The sequence below is a fragment of the Suillus fuscotomentosus genome (genome assembly GCF_016647785.1).
Source record: "Suillus fuscotomentosus strain FC203 chromosome Unknown F5891scaffold_266, whole genome shotgun sequence".
NCBI classification, from domain to species: Eukaryota; Fungi; Basidiomycota; class Agaricomycetes; order Boletales; family Suillaceae; genus Suillus; species Suillus fuscotomentosus.
In genome coordinates, this window is record NW_024539778.1 from 11,685 (window position 1) to 28,192 (window position 16,508).

Genomic DNA, 16,508 nt, shown 5'->3' on the forward strand with positions numbered 1-16,508 from the left:
CAAGAGTTGCCTTGCTCGCAACGCCACGTTGATGGTCGTAGGAAATCTTCAGAATCTTGAGGCACTAAGGATTGATAGGCCTTGCGATGCAGACTCGTCGTTCGAAGTTGTTCCTAACCGATTGTGTACAAGGCTGTAACGATCAAGAGAAATCAGTATCAAATGTTTGCTGCTGACTGACAGACGACAACTGGTAACGACAGGAAACTCGAACGGATCGGGTTGTTGGATCCTCTGACGCAACATCATGATATACCTTGACCAGCGATCTGAGTCGTCCAAAAGTACAATCCTTGGAAATGATTGAACGAAGTAATGCTGTCACTAGACTCACTACTAAATTTCTCTAGTGGCTACACTCGAAGATGTCAGAGTTGCATAGTCAAGCACTTCCCATGCTGCCTCGAAAGGCAGTGGCAGAGTCTGGGAGGCGCTCCGGCTTAATTGAACTCCTGGTATGCCTTTTCTTCTCCCATCCAGCCGAATACCCAGAGCCGAGGCGGGCTGGCTAAGAGTTACTTTGCCAGGGCAAAGCTAGCTGAAGGTTGTTAAGTATGAAAAAGAAGAGAAAAGAAACGCGTTCGCTAATGTCTCGTGTATTGATGACATAAGCGATCGTGATTGGATGATGCTTAGGTACGGGATATGTACGAAGTCCGACTGATTACCCATACAACGAAAGCAATATTCAAAACACTGCAAGAAAATAGTATCTATGTGATTGACGTCACAATCATGAAGTGGTTCCAGCATCGACTCAATTGTTCACGAGAGTTCGCATATAGATGGGATGATCATCCTCTACTTTGTAAAGCCAAAAAGGACCTATGATGCGAAAGAGCTTATGAGTATAAGAGTACATGATGGACAGATGCTTGCATACCGACAGGATCGCCTGCAAAAGTAGAACTTGTGCAGCACCAGATCAAAAGCTAACTAATAGGTACTTACCATGGTCATGATGAACCCCTGTCCATGTTCCTATTACTCCAAACGCACTAGCAATGCCGCCAATTTGCACCCCTTCGGAGCTGAATATTGTGCATTATAAGCATTTTTGACGTTGTAACACCGTACAACTTACCTCCATTGAATATGCGAATTGGCAATAGATGCCTGGAGTAACTCATGCTATTTCGGTTTCGTATCTTGTGGAATCAGTAATAATAACAGGGCTCACAAATCGCCATCGTACTACGCCCCCTTCCGACATGGTTACAGAGCCAACGACGGTCGCCTCATTACCCTTTATGCCCCAGGATGATCCGGTGAAATACAGGGTGGGGTAGTGCGTATACGGGGAATCAGGGAAGTGGCCGAGTGTGTAGACTTCAGGTATTGTCTGAGCGTCTATGAGCGTCAGCTTGAGCTCAATAAGGCGCATAGCCTCTTCAAAATGTGGAGTGTCAAAATAGGTGCCATCTCGTTGTCCGTGGCCTCTGTTGCCATACTGCGGAATGTTTGAATATCAGGGTAAGCCTCAAAGAAAATCATTACATTGAATGCTGATGAACATATCAATGAATGTAAGAACTCGGATTACAAATATACTCACCAAACAAATCTCTGATGGTACAGCGAGACAATTGAGTGTTGGGCGAATAGATGGTAAACAAAAGTCATACCGATAATCCATGAAACAGACATATCTCCTCCAGTGACCTTCAATACCTGCCCAATCACCTGTTGCTAGTGATGTGGTGCCAGGTGCTGAATATGCTCGAGTAGCTTCGAGCCCATATCGCGGCCTTGTATCCGGCCAATCATTTAGACGGTCAGAAAGGTTCATAGATACAACGTTGATAATCGATTCTATGTGAGTCCAATCCACATCTCTTGCTATGATGTTGAATGGGCCCCAGTCGTTGTCTTGATGGTAATTTCGTAGGTCATAAACCTGACAGCGACTCCTCGTCCGTATTGATTTCAACCTTTCCTTCCCTTCGACGTCGTCATCATCGTACTCATCCAATGTCAGTGCAAGGTGTGCTCGCAGGCGAGCCAACGATTGGTTGCCCTCTTCTGAGAAGAGTAATGGCAAGTAGCGAAGCATATTTGTGGATTGCAACACTTCAACAACCCACAATAAATTGGGGGATGGAACACGTTCGTGTCCCCATGTAACGGGGGCTGCGCTTTGCACCACAGAAATAAAAGTCTCGATGGCCTTCAAGAGGTCTTCAAGGGTTGAACTTGTGCGACAAGCGATTAATTGCGCCTCCATTCGCCGATGTAGCTCCTTCCTCCAGTTGAATTGACCGTCTTCCTGAAATGGGGATGAGATCAACCGAGGATCGTCGAAGGGGAACAGAAGGAATAATTGGCGCCAAAGATATTGATCTGGGCTCCCATAAACCAGGCGGCGTGCTTTCCGGCAGGTCTGCGAGAACGACTCAACATCGCGAGGGTGGCAAAGGGTGAGAGTGTGTTCGGTTAACTCTGGTGGTATCTGGAAAACGCGACTTAGGGTTGTCGATGTCGCTGCCATTGTCGACACAAATTGGTTACTGATACGATGGTGAAGGGTGATATAGTACTAGTAGTACCAGTGGGAACGTGTACTTGTCTATATATACGCTTACTTATTGCGTAGTTTCGGCCGTACTAAGCCCAGCTTGCGGATAAGTCACATAGCCTCGTACCCTTCCTCTGTTACACTGCAATGATAATACATACTATGTAGTAGTACCAGGAGAACTTCCGACTCCGCGAATAGGTATGCAGTAATAATTGGGTCCTGTCGCAAATTCCTAATTTGGGTTTAAGTGCCTTGTCACGCATTTCAATATTCAAAGACCGAGCGTAGATTGAAAGTCCTTTCAATAATAGAGTCACGATTGCAATCACACTGTAACGACGGTTGCAATTACGATGGCAATTGCCGTTGCAACACGTGGCAATCAATCTTAGTCATTGTAATGAGTGATTTGGCTGGAAAGCCGCATGGCGTTGAAATCGATTGCAATGTCAAGTAGCAGCTTGTAATGCGAAATGAAGACCTGAAATCTTGGTTTTGATATTTTAATAGAGATCTTGAATTGTCATATTCTACCATAATTACAAGACAAGTATGAGCGGATACTCAATGGAAACCCTCTGAAGCCAAATCCCCCACTCCCTAATATACCCTGCATCTTTCCCTTGAATGAATGGGGCGCTTGTCCATCATTTCTGGATCCTTCTGTTGCTGCCGATACCTCTCACTAACCTTCTCCCTTCATCTAATAGGTCGCCATACATCATCCGGTCCAACCCTGCCCTTGTGCGGGAGATATTTGGTGACGAACAAGAGACCACCAAGCAAAGTGTGCTAGCCGCTGCCAAATGGCGATCGATGATGGGGCCTGACATGGGTAAAGGGCGCTTGGGTGGAACCGAGAGGTGGCATGCTGGTTGGGCGCTATGGGTATCCCGCAGGCATTTGGCAGTGGTCTAGGGAGTGGCGCCTTGCGTGTGGGTGGGGTGTGGCATGGGAAGGGTAACGGTTTGGTGGTCGCTGTGCGATGTGAGAAGACCTTGACAGTAATAAGCTTCAGCACACCAAATTAGATATTCTACATACCAGTAGTAGCGCGGACACCATTGGGAATTGGGCCACGACGGTGCAGTCTGGGTTGGCATTAAAACATTAGCGAAAAGTATCAAGTATCAATATAATAAAAAGACTGACCTGTAACTGCGATTATTCGTTGGACACACTGTCAATGGATGGTTCAGAATGTCTGTACCATTGACCAACGAAAGGCATAAGGTCACTAGACAATGAGAACTTTTCAATAATTGTCGCCCCAAAAAAAGACTGCACACCGTTTGCCATGTGCTCGACGTCAAATCACTGGTAACATTGACTTGTGTGGAGGTTATTAATGGAGGGGAAGAGGGATTCAGTCAAGAGAGGAATCGACGGAAAGTCCGAGCAGAGCGACGACAAGTCTAAGTCTAAGCGACGTTACAGTCACACTGACAATGTGGTTGTTGTAAGAGATGTAAACCGGTGTGAAAACTTTACAATGAATAATAAATGATTGTTATGTAAGCATCACTTACCCGCGATTCAGATCAAGCAGCTGTAGGATAATCTGTGACTCGGATTCCTCAATTTTATCCCCAAGAATGTCGGCGGACGACTCCCAGAAATCAAAATATGTATCTGGTTTAGTTGGTACGTTCAAACTTTACTCAGCTCCCCTCTCCTGGCTATATTACAATCTCTGATGATTCAGACACAACCATCTCCCATGCCCACCCCCCTGACGTTTGGTTCGAGCAATCAGCCCCCGCATTGCAACGTTATGCCCATGAAAGGGTTTGTTCACGAGGTTCTTCGTTGTTCTCGCACGTCAGGCAGCGTTCTACAGACAGCGCTCTGTTATCTGGATGCAATCTGCGCCAAGGTCCCAGAGTTGGTCTCACAGGAGAAGGGTCGCCTGGGTCCACTTGCGAAAAGGAATCAGCTGAACGTATTGTCCAGGGTGAGGTATCCACATCAATCCTATTGCACTTAAGGCTGACTCTATTTGTATCCATGCAGCAACCGCGAAATGGTTCATGGAGACTAGCCTTATTGTTTCACCAATATCTTGCACTGTCATGGCTCGCCTCTGGTGGCAAGGCCTCGTGTGTGTGTCAGGCGGCACGCCACACTACCCGCACAAACCTTCTATTGCGAAGACTCTTGTTTGGCGACAATTTTGTTTGCCATTGAGACTAGGAATGGTTAGCAGTCCGAACAGCTCCAAGATCAGTCCACCCGCTCTTTTGAGCTGCAGAATGACAAGATGTGTATTGACGCTGAGTGATTTGACAGAGAACAGCAAGGGTATTAGCTAGCTATCATGTATTATATCACTTAGACTTTACGAGAACGTCCACGACGAGTAGGACCCTGCGTCGCTACAACCTTCCTCCCCCTAGTATTCTTGGCCTTTGCTTGTCCTCCACCCGATTCCGTCCTATCATCATCAGCTTCATCTGCATTGTTAGCTACTGCATTGACACTTGTATTCGAATCATTAGCGCGAATGACAGCCCTAGATACTGATTCGTCTGGATGTGTGACTGGCTGAGTGACGAGATTTGAACCTTCAGGTCCAGGCGCCAATGAAGGAGCTGGTAAGGCTGATATTGCCGAGGGTAATACTGAGAGTGCCGACAAGACCGGTGGAGTCACTGGAGTGTCTTCTTCGCTATCAGTGTCCATGTCAAGTGCTAGCATGGCGCGGTTGATCTCCTCTGAAAAATCTTCGGCACCAGCAGGATCCATCGATGTAGACAACTTTGCAGCACCGAAAACGTAGCGATTGATGTTAGTCACGATGGTTTTGATACGTTTTGTCTCCCACTTCGTAATTAGCAACTTCTTGTATTGAAAGAAGAGGTCCTTGTAGTTGATAGTTGACGACTTGCCAACTCCCGAACCTGGAAACTCTGTGTCTGGCGAGAGCAGAAAAATGACCTGTGTTGCAGTAGTGTATGAGTAGTAGAACGATTCAATGTCATCAAAATGACTTACAATAACCGCAGCCCATGCAATGGACCCTGGTGTGACTTGTTGCAAACTCCACTTCCGAGCGTTAGTCTTCGATCCACCACAAGGCTCTTGATGAAGCGAGGTGACGCCATAGAGTGAGGCCCTCAGGATCTAGATATGCCAGTATCAGTAGAGTACTAGTGAGCAGCAGGACAATTATGAGAGAATGATAGCGCACCTTTGCAAAAAGTGTCCAGTTGCCGAAAACGGTCTTGAGGGTTGTGTCTTCTTGGAGACTTGGGAACAAGAGAGGCGGAAAAATCTTGTAAGTCTGAGTCTTGCCGGAAACTCCAAACATCTTCTGAATGTCGACAATCGCAGCTCTGTCATAACTGGCATTGGCAAAGTATTTTCCCGGAAGCTCGAATATGTCTCCAGCAACGCCACGCAATTTCTTGATTTCGTTAGAACGAGCATCGGCGATGCACTTATTTACCTGTAACAACCAAATACATTAGGTAGTGGCTAGAATGAAAAGCAAAATTGACATACGAGGTCTTTGAAGTACTCGCTACCCATTACCGTTTCATGGATGCGTTCAGGGAAATGTGCATAGAGTTCATCTAAGAAAGCAGACTCTTGAGTTGCCGACGTCTTGTAACGATCAGCACTATTAAAAGGTGTAGGTGAATCGGGGCGCTTCTTGATGAGAAGCTCGCTGTCTGGGAACATCTCCACTGTCATGCCATATTTGCGGGCATACAACGAGATAGTTTGCTCATGGGCGACGAGGGCATCCGGTGCTTCTACACGCCGTTTCCGTTTAGGCTTCTCGGAAACCAGAACCTTATTTTTCTCCTTAAGGGCACGATTGTCTGCACGCAGCTGCTGAACCTCAAGCTGCAGCGCTTTGAGTGCCTGTATTGAGGAGAGTGTACGTTAGACAGCGTTATGCGATGAAGACGGTGGCTACATACTTCCATTAACTCTCCCTTGGAGGCATTAGGCCCTGGGATGTTATTCGAGACCTGGTCCGTATTGCCTTCGTCCCAGTCGCTATCTGAATCATCATCTGACACCCGCGCTGAGAGATGAGACATGTTCTAGATGCTCGATGGTAAGGTGACGGAGAAAACAGTGTGAATGTCACCCTAATATATAGGATGAGATGTACTGCTTACCTCGTGTATACTAGACGTAACATTACTGCGAGTGACGACATTGATTCAGTCTTGCGCGTAATAATACCAGTGAACTAATGAGAGGCACGTAAACAAAAACACGACTGAAGGCCACATGTTGATGGAAGAGCGACCTACCCTAGTCATTCTCTCTCACACATCGGCACGTCAATGCCAAGGAACCTATTGGAGTTAAAGCAATTGCAGCATTCATGGCGGCGTTAGAGGTCTATGACAAGCAAGGTCAGATCAAGACGTAAAAAACATTATAACAGAGGTCACAAACAACGCGACATCTGAAACACGCTGTTCCAATGCTGCTGTCATAGATTGCACGAAGTCTGTATGAGGTGAGTTGGTAGATCAGATAGACTGGGATCGAATTGCCCGGTTTCATTTGTGGGGTATTCATAGGCATGGAGGGGAAGTTGGGTGGTATGATAGGAGGGTTGGACTGAGGGTCATGAAAAGACGGGGCAGAGGGAGGGACACGCTGGGTGGAGGTAAGACCGAATTGCTGCTGAATCTGTTGTGGTTGCCAACGCCCGGGGGATTCGAAGCCGGAGGTACTGAAGGTGTCCCGTTCGGAGCAGGAGACTGCATGATACTTGAGTTGATGGTATTGGGAGTCGGGTGGCCTGGAGCAGCAGGAGCGTTGTGAGGTGACCCTTCTGGTATACCTGAAGGGTTATTGATCATGATGGGTTTGACATCCTTCTGATCTTTCATGGGACCACCCATAGCTGGTGACGCAGGTGGCGCCATGCCGCCCATAGGTTTGGCTTGAGCCAAGTTCTGGCCGATTCGATTGTTCTGGGGACCAGCAAACTGTTGTTGACCTTGCACAGGATGGAAACCTTGCTCAGAAGCACCGGGAGCGGCTGCCGCTAATAGGTTCTTTGTCGTTGCGGTCATACTCTGTCGGTACTGCAAGGCCTTCAGAACAGTTGAGGGGCAGCCAAGGGCTGCAACAAAATCGACGACTTACTGCATGAAGATAGCCTAGTATAATTAGACCATTAGTGAGACAACGAGCGAAGAAAATGAGAGGCTTACCAGGCATAGAGAGAGGAAGCCGACTTGAAGGGATACAATCAAATGCGTATTGGATGCCCTGCTGCAAGATGTAGCTCCTTTACACGAATGAACATGTCAGAGTCGACAGTGTCGACGACAAGGTAATCGGTACTGCCATCCGGCACAAGGAGAGCTCCGCGAATGATTGACCTCACTGAGAAAAACTCGGCTTGCGCTCGGGGTCTTGCTCGAACACGATAGATATTGAGGTGTTTGTCCTTTCGGAGCCGTACACCAGTGGGAGCGTCAAAAGGATGGATTAGAGCTAGAGAGAGCGTGATATCCCCAACTATACATTCAAACAGAAAGAGAAGGCGACCAAATATCACTTTGGCTTCTGTCTGAATGAAAACACAATCAAAACGCGCAGCATTGAAAAACTTGGGACTGCATCTAAGGTAGTCGGTGTGTAGTCGCCAATCCACCAAGGACTCGTAGTTAACCTTCAAAAAACGGCACTCAGTGATCTGTTTAACGATATTAGTGTAGCGAAACATAGAGCCGAACTGAACATGACCAACCTTATCACTTGCTTTGAATTGTACCCGCTTTCCACCTGGTAAAGGGAGCCGAATAACTTGAAGAAAGTCAGTCAAGAAATTATTGAGCTTGACCCGAAAATTAGTGAACGCGGCATCCTCCTTATGAGCATCCTCGATCAACTCAAAGGTCTGCGCAGCTTGCCTCGACCCAAGTCTTACATGAGGCGCATTTGCATCCGGCGAGACCAGATCATCCACATCTCCTAAATCCTCCAGGTCACCCGAATCTTCGCTGCCTCCGGACTCATACTCGTCTAGGTCTGATATGTGGCGGCGAATGCTCTCCGCAACCACTTGCCAATGGTTTATGCGGAGTATCTGCAATGAAATTGGTATCAAAATGATAGTTAGAGTGAAAAGAACGTCACCTGAGGCGCCACATCCCTGAAATTAGTGCGCAATAAGTACGAGTCTTTCAGCGACCCATGCATCCTTTCATTCGGCTTTGTATTGTAGTTACGTGTCGCACCTTTTGCTTCGATATTGTCAAAAATGTGCACACTCATGTGCAGTTTGGGGAAGTTCCAGTTTTTGTCGCTCTCATCAGCGCTTTTCTCTATATATTGCTATCATAGGCTTAATCAGTGGATAATTGTCTGAGTGAACTGAGGTAGACACACCTGAAGATAAGTCGAGAATGCCTGCACTGCATGTCGGCCGGCACTGATAGTCTCAGTGGTGTGAACTTCAAGCGCCGCATATGCGTCAACTTCGAGAAAGTGCCGAATGCAACGGAGTAGGAGATAGCCGAGTGGACTGTCGTCCTCCGTCAAAATCGCGTGCGCAGCATATACCACCATCTGAAAGAGTGTCAATGGCAATGAAGTAATAGTTTAAATCAAAAACACACCTTTGATATGTCCTCGTAGACACTGCCATCAGCGAAAGAGATGCTCATAACGTGAGCTAAGTGCTTCAAGTTTCGCCAGCGCGGGAATGCTTCGTAGCTAGTAGTTAAATGGGTCAATTCAAAACAATGTTACAGCGCTTGAGTCACAAACTGACTTTTTGTCCATTTGTGCTACTTTCACTCGTCCCAAACCGACAACGATTTTCTGAAGTTCGGCCCAGAGGTGGTCACGATACAGACCACCATTGAAGTGGAGTCGGTCCCATGACAACGCATCATGTACATCAGTATGCATCATGGCCGCAAAGGCATTCTGTAGCTTTGATTAGTTAGAACGAACTTACAACAGAGAAAACATTACCATGATGTCACGAAGGCCATACTCTTTCAGTTTCTCCTCTTTCTCCTCAGCAGTCGCCTCAGCTCGTGCAGCCTTCACCACTTCCTGCGACTGGGTAGCCGTTCGAGGAGGATAACACTTTAATGTATTCAAAAGCTCGTCGTGGGGAACGAGACACACTGGACATGGCCAAAGGCATTTTATCCCTCGGATTAGCGACATAATACATCTTAAATAGTTAATGATATTCATTAGCGATTCAGATTAACATCGAAGTGTGATATTACTCACTGTTCCTCGTAGTCTGCAGATAAAATTAGGATAATAGGAAAGAACCACCGCGGAACGTTGTCAGGGCAATCAAACCACTGTCCAGTATGAGACTTTGATGCGAGCGAAGATAGGATCTTTGAGAATGATTCATGCCAAACGGCATTCTTGAAGTTGACCCAGCTGGGCTTGCCAGCTTGGTCTCTGTCCTCCTTCACCTGCGTCAGAGTATAAGTCCCAACCGCAGATATATCAATATTACTGTGTCATACAATCGGAAGCCATCCAACTACATAGCCGCTACCCACACCCTGTCCGTTACGAATGTTCGCGGGGAGATTTGCTAGACGTGCAACAACAGGATACCCTCTTGCGGTACCAAATGACGACAACCTTGTCTTGTCCGCATACAAAATGAAAGCTAAGGGCTTGCCGCCCGGTGGTAGCTGTGACTACAAAGCAAAGTAAGGCGATCAAAATTGACAGTGAGATTAAGTACCTACTTGAACATTCCAAAAGGTTTCGGCAGTGAAAGGTTCGTCTATGAAACGTACGAAGGTCTTGCCATCAAATTTCGAGAAGCGCTGCGCATCAAAAACCATGTGTGGGAACAAGCGAGGATCACGGAGAAGATCTGCCGCCCACTCCCAGAGATCCCGGTAGTATAGCTCGAATTGTCGAATTGAATCATCGTATGGTACAGATATTACATCATGAGTAAACTAAACTTAGTTGTTAGACAATGAATATCAGAATGAACGAAGGAAAAAAACCCCAGTAGTGCGATGGGAGACGGCTTCCCACCTTTCGCGGATGTCTTTGTGGTTCTTGAACGTAAATTTTTCCGATTGAGAAGCGCACCTGTTACACAACGTAATGAGACGATCAGTTTGATCATTGTTGAGACAGGCCTCCAGAGCAAGTTCGGCTATCTCGAACTCCAAGCGTGACTTAAATGGAGCCCAGGGACGTTTATGAGGTGGGGCAGAAGACGTTGGTGGACGGCGTTTGAAATCGTTGAAGCCGTGTACTTCTGGTGTGATCCCGCTGCTAGGATGGTGCTCGAGCTTGATGTCATCGACCTGGAACATGGGTTCCACGCGTTCAGGGACATCGGCATCGAGAAACGAGGGAAGATCTAGTAAAGTTTCGATAATGAATGTAAAAGCACATAATTTGAGCTCACCTTGGTATTCCGCACCATCCAGATCATTCCAAGTACCTGCAGGTGAGGTATTGCATTGCCCTGTTTCAACTTGAATGTATCAATTTAAAATCAGACTAACAGGCACTTACCTCCCTGTCTCGACACTGTATCAATGTGATCTCCCATCGTCCGTTGCAGATTCGAAGGACCCGCTAGCAAAATTAGACGTTGTAAACAACGAGAAATTGTGCGTACCTGTGTCTCTTCGAATAGAATCAACGAAATGTTGATTCTGCCGTTGTTTTTCGGCTTTCTTCTCGCAAGCCTTGCGGTGGGTGGTGTAGCCACGAGGTTTGATGTCCTGTTGACACAAGTCGCAATATCTTGTCCTCTCAGGGCCCATTTTGTGGATGGTTTGTGTGCTGGGAGAGATTTGGATGGAAAGAATAGGAGAGAACACTCAAAATGCTGCGAGGGGGGGAATTCGAGAATCGAGACAAATATCAATCATCTTGCATGCGTATTGCAACCGCTTGAAACCCCGCCATCAATCTTACAACATGGTTTGTAATCGTCATTGTAACACGATGTAAACGGTACCTGATTACAACCGACTTAGGAAATTTGCGACACCATACACTCTTTGTTGTCTCCTTCGTGTCGTATACGTATTAGTAGACACCTTGTACCTGGTCGAACGATAGACGTACTAGAGTTACTCGATCGTAAATTAAGTGAAAATACGCGCGGATGAAACTTCTTATAGTATGACAACACGAAGCTGTGTTTGTACATATTTGCGAGGACCTCTCGTATATACCTCCTTGGTTTGTACCTTCTACTCAGATCGCAAGTTACTAGTCATGCACCGTCTCCTCATATACTCGCTTTTCGTCTGCACCAGCCTTGCTTTCCAATTCCCCTTCAGTATCCCTATTTTCAAATCAAAAGACTCTGCCCACATAGAACAGGCTCACGTTTCTCCAAGAATAGCCATCATCGGTGCAGGCGCGGGGGGCTCCTCAGCTGCATTCTGGATATCTAAAGCGAAGGAAAGGTTCGGAATTGACGTTGAAATCGACGTTTATGAGCGCTCAGATTATATCGGAGGTCGTAAGTTTCTAGCTTTCTGTCTGTCGAGCAGTGCTTATCCTTATTGACCAATTCGACCCGTAGGCAGCACCGTAGTATACCCTTACGATGATCCTACGTTTACTCCATTGGAACTAGGGGCTTCTATATTTGTCGACGCAAACAAGAATCTAATGAGAGCTTCCAAGGAATTCAACTTGACTCTGACAGCCTTCGAAGATGTTGATTCAGACACTGGTATTTGGGATGGCCAGGATTTCGTGCTTGTGGTGAGCTGCTTTTGATACAAATTTGCCCACACAAATTTATACGTCACCGAAGATAGAAAGCGGTAGCTATCTGAAAAGTTGGTGGGCAACCTTGAAGGTGTTATGGAGGTATGGCTACACTGCACCTACTAGAACAAAAACTATGCAAGTTTCTTTCACTCGTTCAATATTCGCCGCAGGACTCATTAAGAACTACAGTGTTCAGTCAGTGATAGACCGTTTCCTCGGCTTCTACACCCCCGACTCTCCTCGCTGGGACGATCTATCAGTGTTCACAGAGAGGTTCCAGTGGGTTTCCCTGACTAATCAAACTGCCTCGGATTTTTTGGAAAGCAATAAAATTTCTCCGCTCTTTGCACGAGAGCTTGTTGAGGCAGCGACGCGCGTCAACTACGGGCAGGTGTGTCATCCTTCTCAAACAGTTTACTGCAATATCAGCCAACTGATACTGCATCAGAACGTGGATGAGATCCACGCCCTCGGAGGTGCCGCTTCAATGGCAGCAACTGGTGCATCTGGTGTTGTAGCAGGAAATTTCTTAATATTCGAGCATTTTCTCCAGAACTCGACAGCAAACGTCTTTTTGAACACGAATGTTAGAGTCTTTTTTTCTTAGATTGTGTTTGACCATTGACAATATTCCAGGTCAAGGAGATTCAACGGAAACCTGGCACTTCCTTGTGGACGGTCTCCACATCGGCTGGTTCCCAGACATACCAAGGAGTTATCCTTGCCGCGCCTTTCCACCAGACTGATATTACCCTGCCGTCTGATCTGGCCGAACTCATCCCTCCGCAGCCATATGTGGATTTGCACGTCACGTTATTAACGACACGTTCCGAACACTCCAGACCCGAGTACTTTGGCCTCACCTCCAACACTCAGGTACCAGCAACAATTTTGACCACTTACGAGGGTGCTCGAGCGGGCGGGGTTGAGCCCGAGTTTAACTCAATTTCTTACCACGGGAAGGTTCGTAAGGTGGACGGAGCGGCAGAAGACGCAGTAACAGACCCCGAGTCGGCCGTGAAAATTTTCTCTAAAGAGCGTGTCCCCGATGAGTGGCTCGAGACAGTATTTGGCAATGTCAGTTGGGTATATAGAAAATTGGTAAATCATTACCGTTCATATGAACAAGCTGGGATACTAATGACGTGATCAGTGGCAGGCATACCCTGTGTTGCTCCCTACAACAGAGTTTCCTCCTGTCAAGCTCGATCAAGGCTTTTATTATGTGAATGCTTTTGAGCCGTACGTTACATGACGCTGTTTCTTTTTGCTTTCATACTGACGTCAACCTCGGCCTAGGTTCATCTCGACTATGGAAACAGAGACCATAGCCTCGCGTAACGTTGTCGATCTACTCTTGCATGAAGAATTCGGGAGTGGTATCTGTGGCGCTCTGCTCTCGGGAACAGAGAACGCAACCCAAACCACAACGCCAGTTGACTTTGTGCTCGGCTGGGATTGTTAGATTGTCCGAGCGTTGATGAATATATTACCAAGATGAGATATAGTCACATATTTATCCACCAGTGTTGTGTGAACTGCTAGCCGATGTACAGAACTTGTTCCATAATAGATTTATAGGGAATTGTACACTACTCTCCTGTAACATGGTCAGACCGCCGCCACGCATAACCGTTACACCAAAAGGTGAAATACTGAAAGCTTAGCTTTCAGTATCAGCGACGGTATATGTACTGATTATGAGAACTCAGGTAAGCCAGCGTGCTTACATCTCCCTCTCCTTGTGGGTACGGTGTGCCATAGCCAAGTGAGTACAGAAGGGGAAGTTAGCAATATCTTAACTAAATTCCCACCACCGCGTGACGGATGCAATTGGATCAGGCTTGGGATGATGGCTATCTTATTGAGCCAGGTTATTAGCCCTGACAAGCCGTCCCTTTGGCTGCCGCCTGCGTGACTTTAAGCCTTGAGGTTTCAAAGAACCTTGAGAAAACGGGACATTGGACCTCGCAGATGGCTCATGATAAAGATAAAGATACTATTTGAAGTTTTTGCTGGTGTGTGTACAAATTATTTTAGGGTGACGTGAGGTATGAGTTTCATTCGTCATAGGGTCACCGACCCCGGCTACGGCAAAGGAGACAAAGCGAGTGCATACAATGCTTGTGATAAAAAGGAGATGCCAAGGGAAATCAGGGATATGCTCACTCAGTGAACAAGCCCACACCATCATGCAATCACGGATATTCTGGCCCCGCGCCGCCCTTGCAGTACTTCCAGCTCAACGGGCTTCTCACCCACATCCGATTCACGAACGTGCAAACCATCGTGAACTTGGAAATTGCACGCTGAAATTTCTTGCGAAACTGCTTGGCTGCGTCCGACAGCACAGGTGATCGTGTCGAGCGTTGATTCACGTGGATCTAAGGTGGTCGTGAGGGTCGGCTCCATAACGTCACGCCATACTTCGATGTAGTCATTCGCGTATTCACCGATCTGGATTATCTTGTTAGGCTGGGGGAACATTTAAGAGTATATCCACGCCTACCTCGACCTCGTCAAGACCGAGTGATTCGCTCCCAGCTGGTACGCGTATGCTGAGACCAGGGATTGTGTCGACATAATGGACAATCAGAGCAGTGACGACGAATGTATATAAACATGTCGCGATGATATAGGCGAACTGAATGTAAAGCTGCTTCCAATTGTGGTCGACCCAGCCGCCAATGACATTCGTGTTGACGCCATCTAGGCCAATAACGGCTTCAGTAGCAAAAAATGCGTTCGTCATGAGACCCAAGATCCCGCCGATAGCGTGCTCGGCAAAAAGATCAAGTGAATCATCTATTGCGAGAAGGAACTTCACTAAGGGTTGCGTCAACATCCGCACTCCAGACTGATTCAGAAACCTCACATTTAGTTGCGTAGTTACATATAGCGCCGGTAAAAATGCCCATAATGACTGCCGCCCAGGGCTTGACGAATCCTGCAGCAGGCGTGGCCGCAACGAGACCAGCGATGGTGCCCGAACAGAATCCGACCATACTATACTTCCGTTCTAGGCGGTAGTCGATGAGACACCAAACGATACCGCCAAATGTAGCAGCGATCATAGAGTTCCACATGGCCATGACGGCACGCAGGTTTGCACCAAAAGCACTCCCACCGTTGAAACCTAGCCAACCAAACCAGAGGATAAAGGTGCCCAGGTTGACCATAGATACATTGTGTGGTCTGAAGTTCTGGAGCTCCTTGTCCTGTCTGCGGCCAAGCACCCAGGCATAGGCAAGACCTCCTACCCCGCTTCCGATTTCCACGGGACCTCCGCCTTTGTAAATCAAAGAATATCAGAAAATCTGGACAGCAATGAAGCAGGATCAATTAACCTGCAAAGTCAAGAACACCGAATTTAAAACCCCAGCCGTTTATGTTCCACGCCCAGCAAGCAATGGGGCAATAAACTAAGGTCAACCAAAAGAATGTGATGACCATCGCTGGGAGTACCCGACCTCGCTCGGCGATCCCGCCCACCAGTATTCCTACTGTGACGCATGCGAATTCCATTTGGTATAATGCGTACAATAGCGCAGGAATTAGAGGGGAACCTGGGGAAGGTTCGTTGAGGACGTTTATCAGGCCAAAGTTCGCCAAGTTTCCTATGAATCCGTTGTTTGCGGTTGGCGAAAATGCCAAGGAATAACCCCAGAAGTACCACTGAAAGATACAGACTGCATTGCTAGCAGAAACCACCCAGATAAGCGACAATGCGGACTTTCTTCTGGATAATCCAGAATACAGAAAAGCTGGAAATGAGGTGAGCATAAGTAAGCGGATATAAGAGAGAGAAAAAATACGAACAGAGACCAGGTATCATGAAAAATACCATGGCAGATGCCACAATAATGAAAGAGACGTCTCCACCGTTGAACCTGTAAGATATAAGAGAAATATTGGGTCGAAGACCTGTTGGCAGAATCGCTATTGCCTCACGGTGTGTCACCCTGTCCTGTAGGTAGCGCGAGATGTCGAGTTCTGTATCAGTGTCTTTGCTAAGTCTTTGCCATTGTGGACGCACTCTTTTTCAAGATAGCATTTGACGCATCGATTATGCTCGTTAGTACCATCACGCCGAATGATGGGAGACGCTTAGTCGACTGTCTGGAGAGCCACGAATGGGTCACCTATTCTTCCACAACCAGAATCAATTTATATTCAGAGCGTGATCTTGCGTGTATATATCTGGTCTGAATTTCATTGCCGAGCAAAATGATGGATGACGCAGCGTGTGAACAGCTGTGGT

General features: G+C 47.0%; 4 protein-coding genes across 4 annotated transcripts; all 4 read right to left on the reverse strand.

Moving 5' to 3' along the window:
* Positions 1–3,011: 3,011 nt before the first annotated feature.
* F5891DRAFT_1082904 (uncharacterized protein) lies at positions 3,012–4,034 on the reverse strand. The gene is made up of 4 exons (XM_041363443.1): positions 3,808–4,034; positions 3,671–3,755; positions 3,563–3,609; positions 3,012–3,515 (listed from the first exon to the last, which is right to left on the reverse strand). Exons 3-4 carry the CDS (start codon positions 3,581–3,583, stop codon positions 3,240–3,242), a joined length of 297 nt encoding a protein of 98 aa, XP_041216608.1. The 5' UTR covers positions 3,584–3,609; positions 3,671–3,755; positions 3,808–4,034; the 3' UTR covers positions 3,012–3,239.
* Positions 4,035–4,849: 815 nt separating this feature from the next.
* Positions 4,850–6,570, reverse strand: F5891DRAFT_1200944 (uncharacterized protein; the record flags this gene model as incomplete). The annotated part of the gene is made up of 5 exons (XM_041368855.1): positions 4,850–5,455; positions 5,513–5,641; positions 5,709–5,966; positions 6,023–6,388; positions 6,448–6,570. 5 exons carry the CDS (start codon positions 6,568–6,570, stop codon positions 4,850–4,852), a joined length of 1,482 nt encoding a protein of 493 aa, XP_041216609.1.
* Positions 6,571–7,059: 489 nt separating this feature from the next.
* F5891DRAFT_1200945 (uncharacterized protein) lies at positions 7,060–7,714 on the reverse strand (the record flags this gene model as incomplete). The annotated part of the gene is made up of 3 exons (XM_041368856.1): positions 7,060–7,587; positions 7,640–7,653; positions 7,708–7,714. 3 exons carry the CDS (start codon positions 7,712–7,714, stop codon positions 7,060–7,062), a joined length of 549 nt encoding a protein of 182 aa, XP_041216610.1.
* A 31-nt stretch (positions 7,715–7,745) lies between these two features.
* Positions 7,746–10,821, reverse strand: F5891DRAFT_968438 (uncharacterized protein; the record flags this gene model as incomplete). The annotated part of the gene is made up of 11 exons (XM_041376299.1): positions 7,746–8,195; positions 8,250–8,588; positions 8,639–8,819; positions 8,889–9,070; positions 9,121–9,217; positions 9,276–9,433; positions 9,482–9,689; positions 9,752–9,948; positions 10,003–10,182; positions 10,234–10,452; positions 10,504–10,821. The coding sequence occupies 11 exons, from the start codon at positions 10,819–10,821 to the stop codon at positions 7,746–7,748; spliced, it is 2,529 nt and encodes an 842-aa protein (XP_041216611.1).
* Between the last annotated feature and the right edge of the window lie 5,687 nt (positions 10,822–16,508).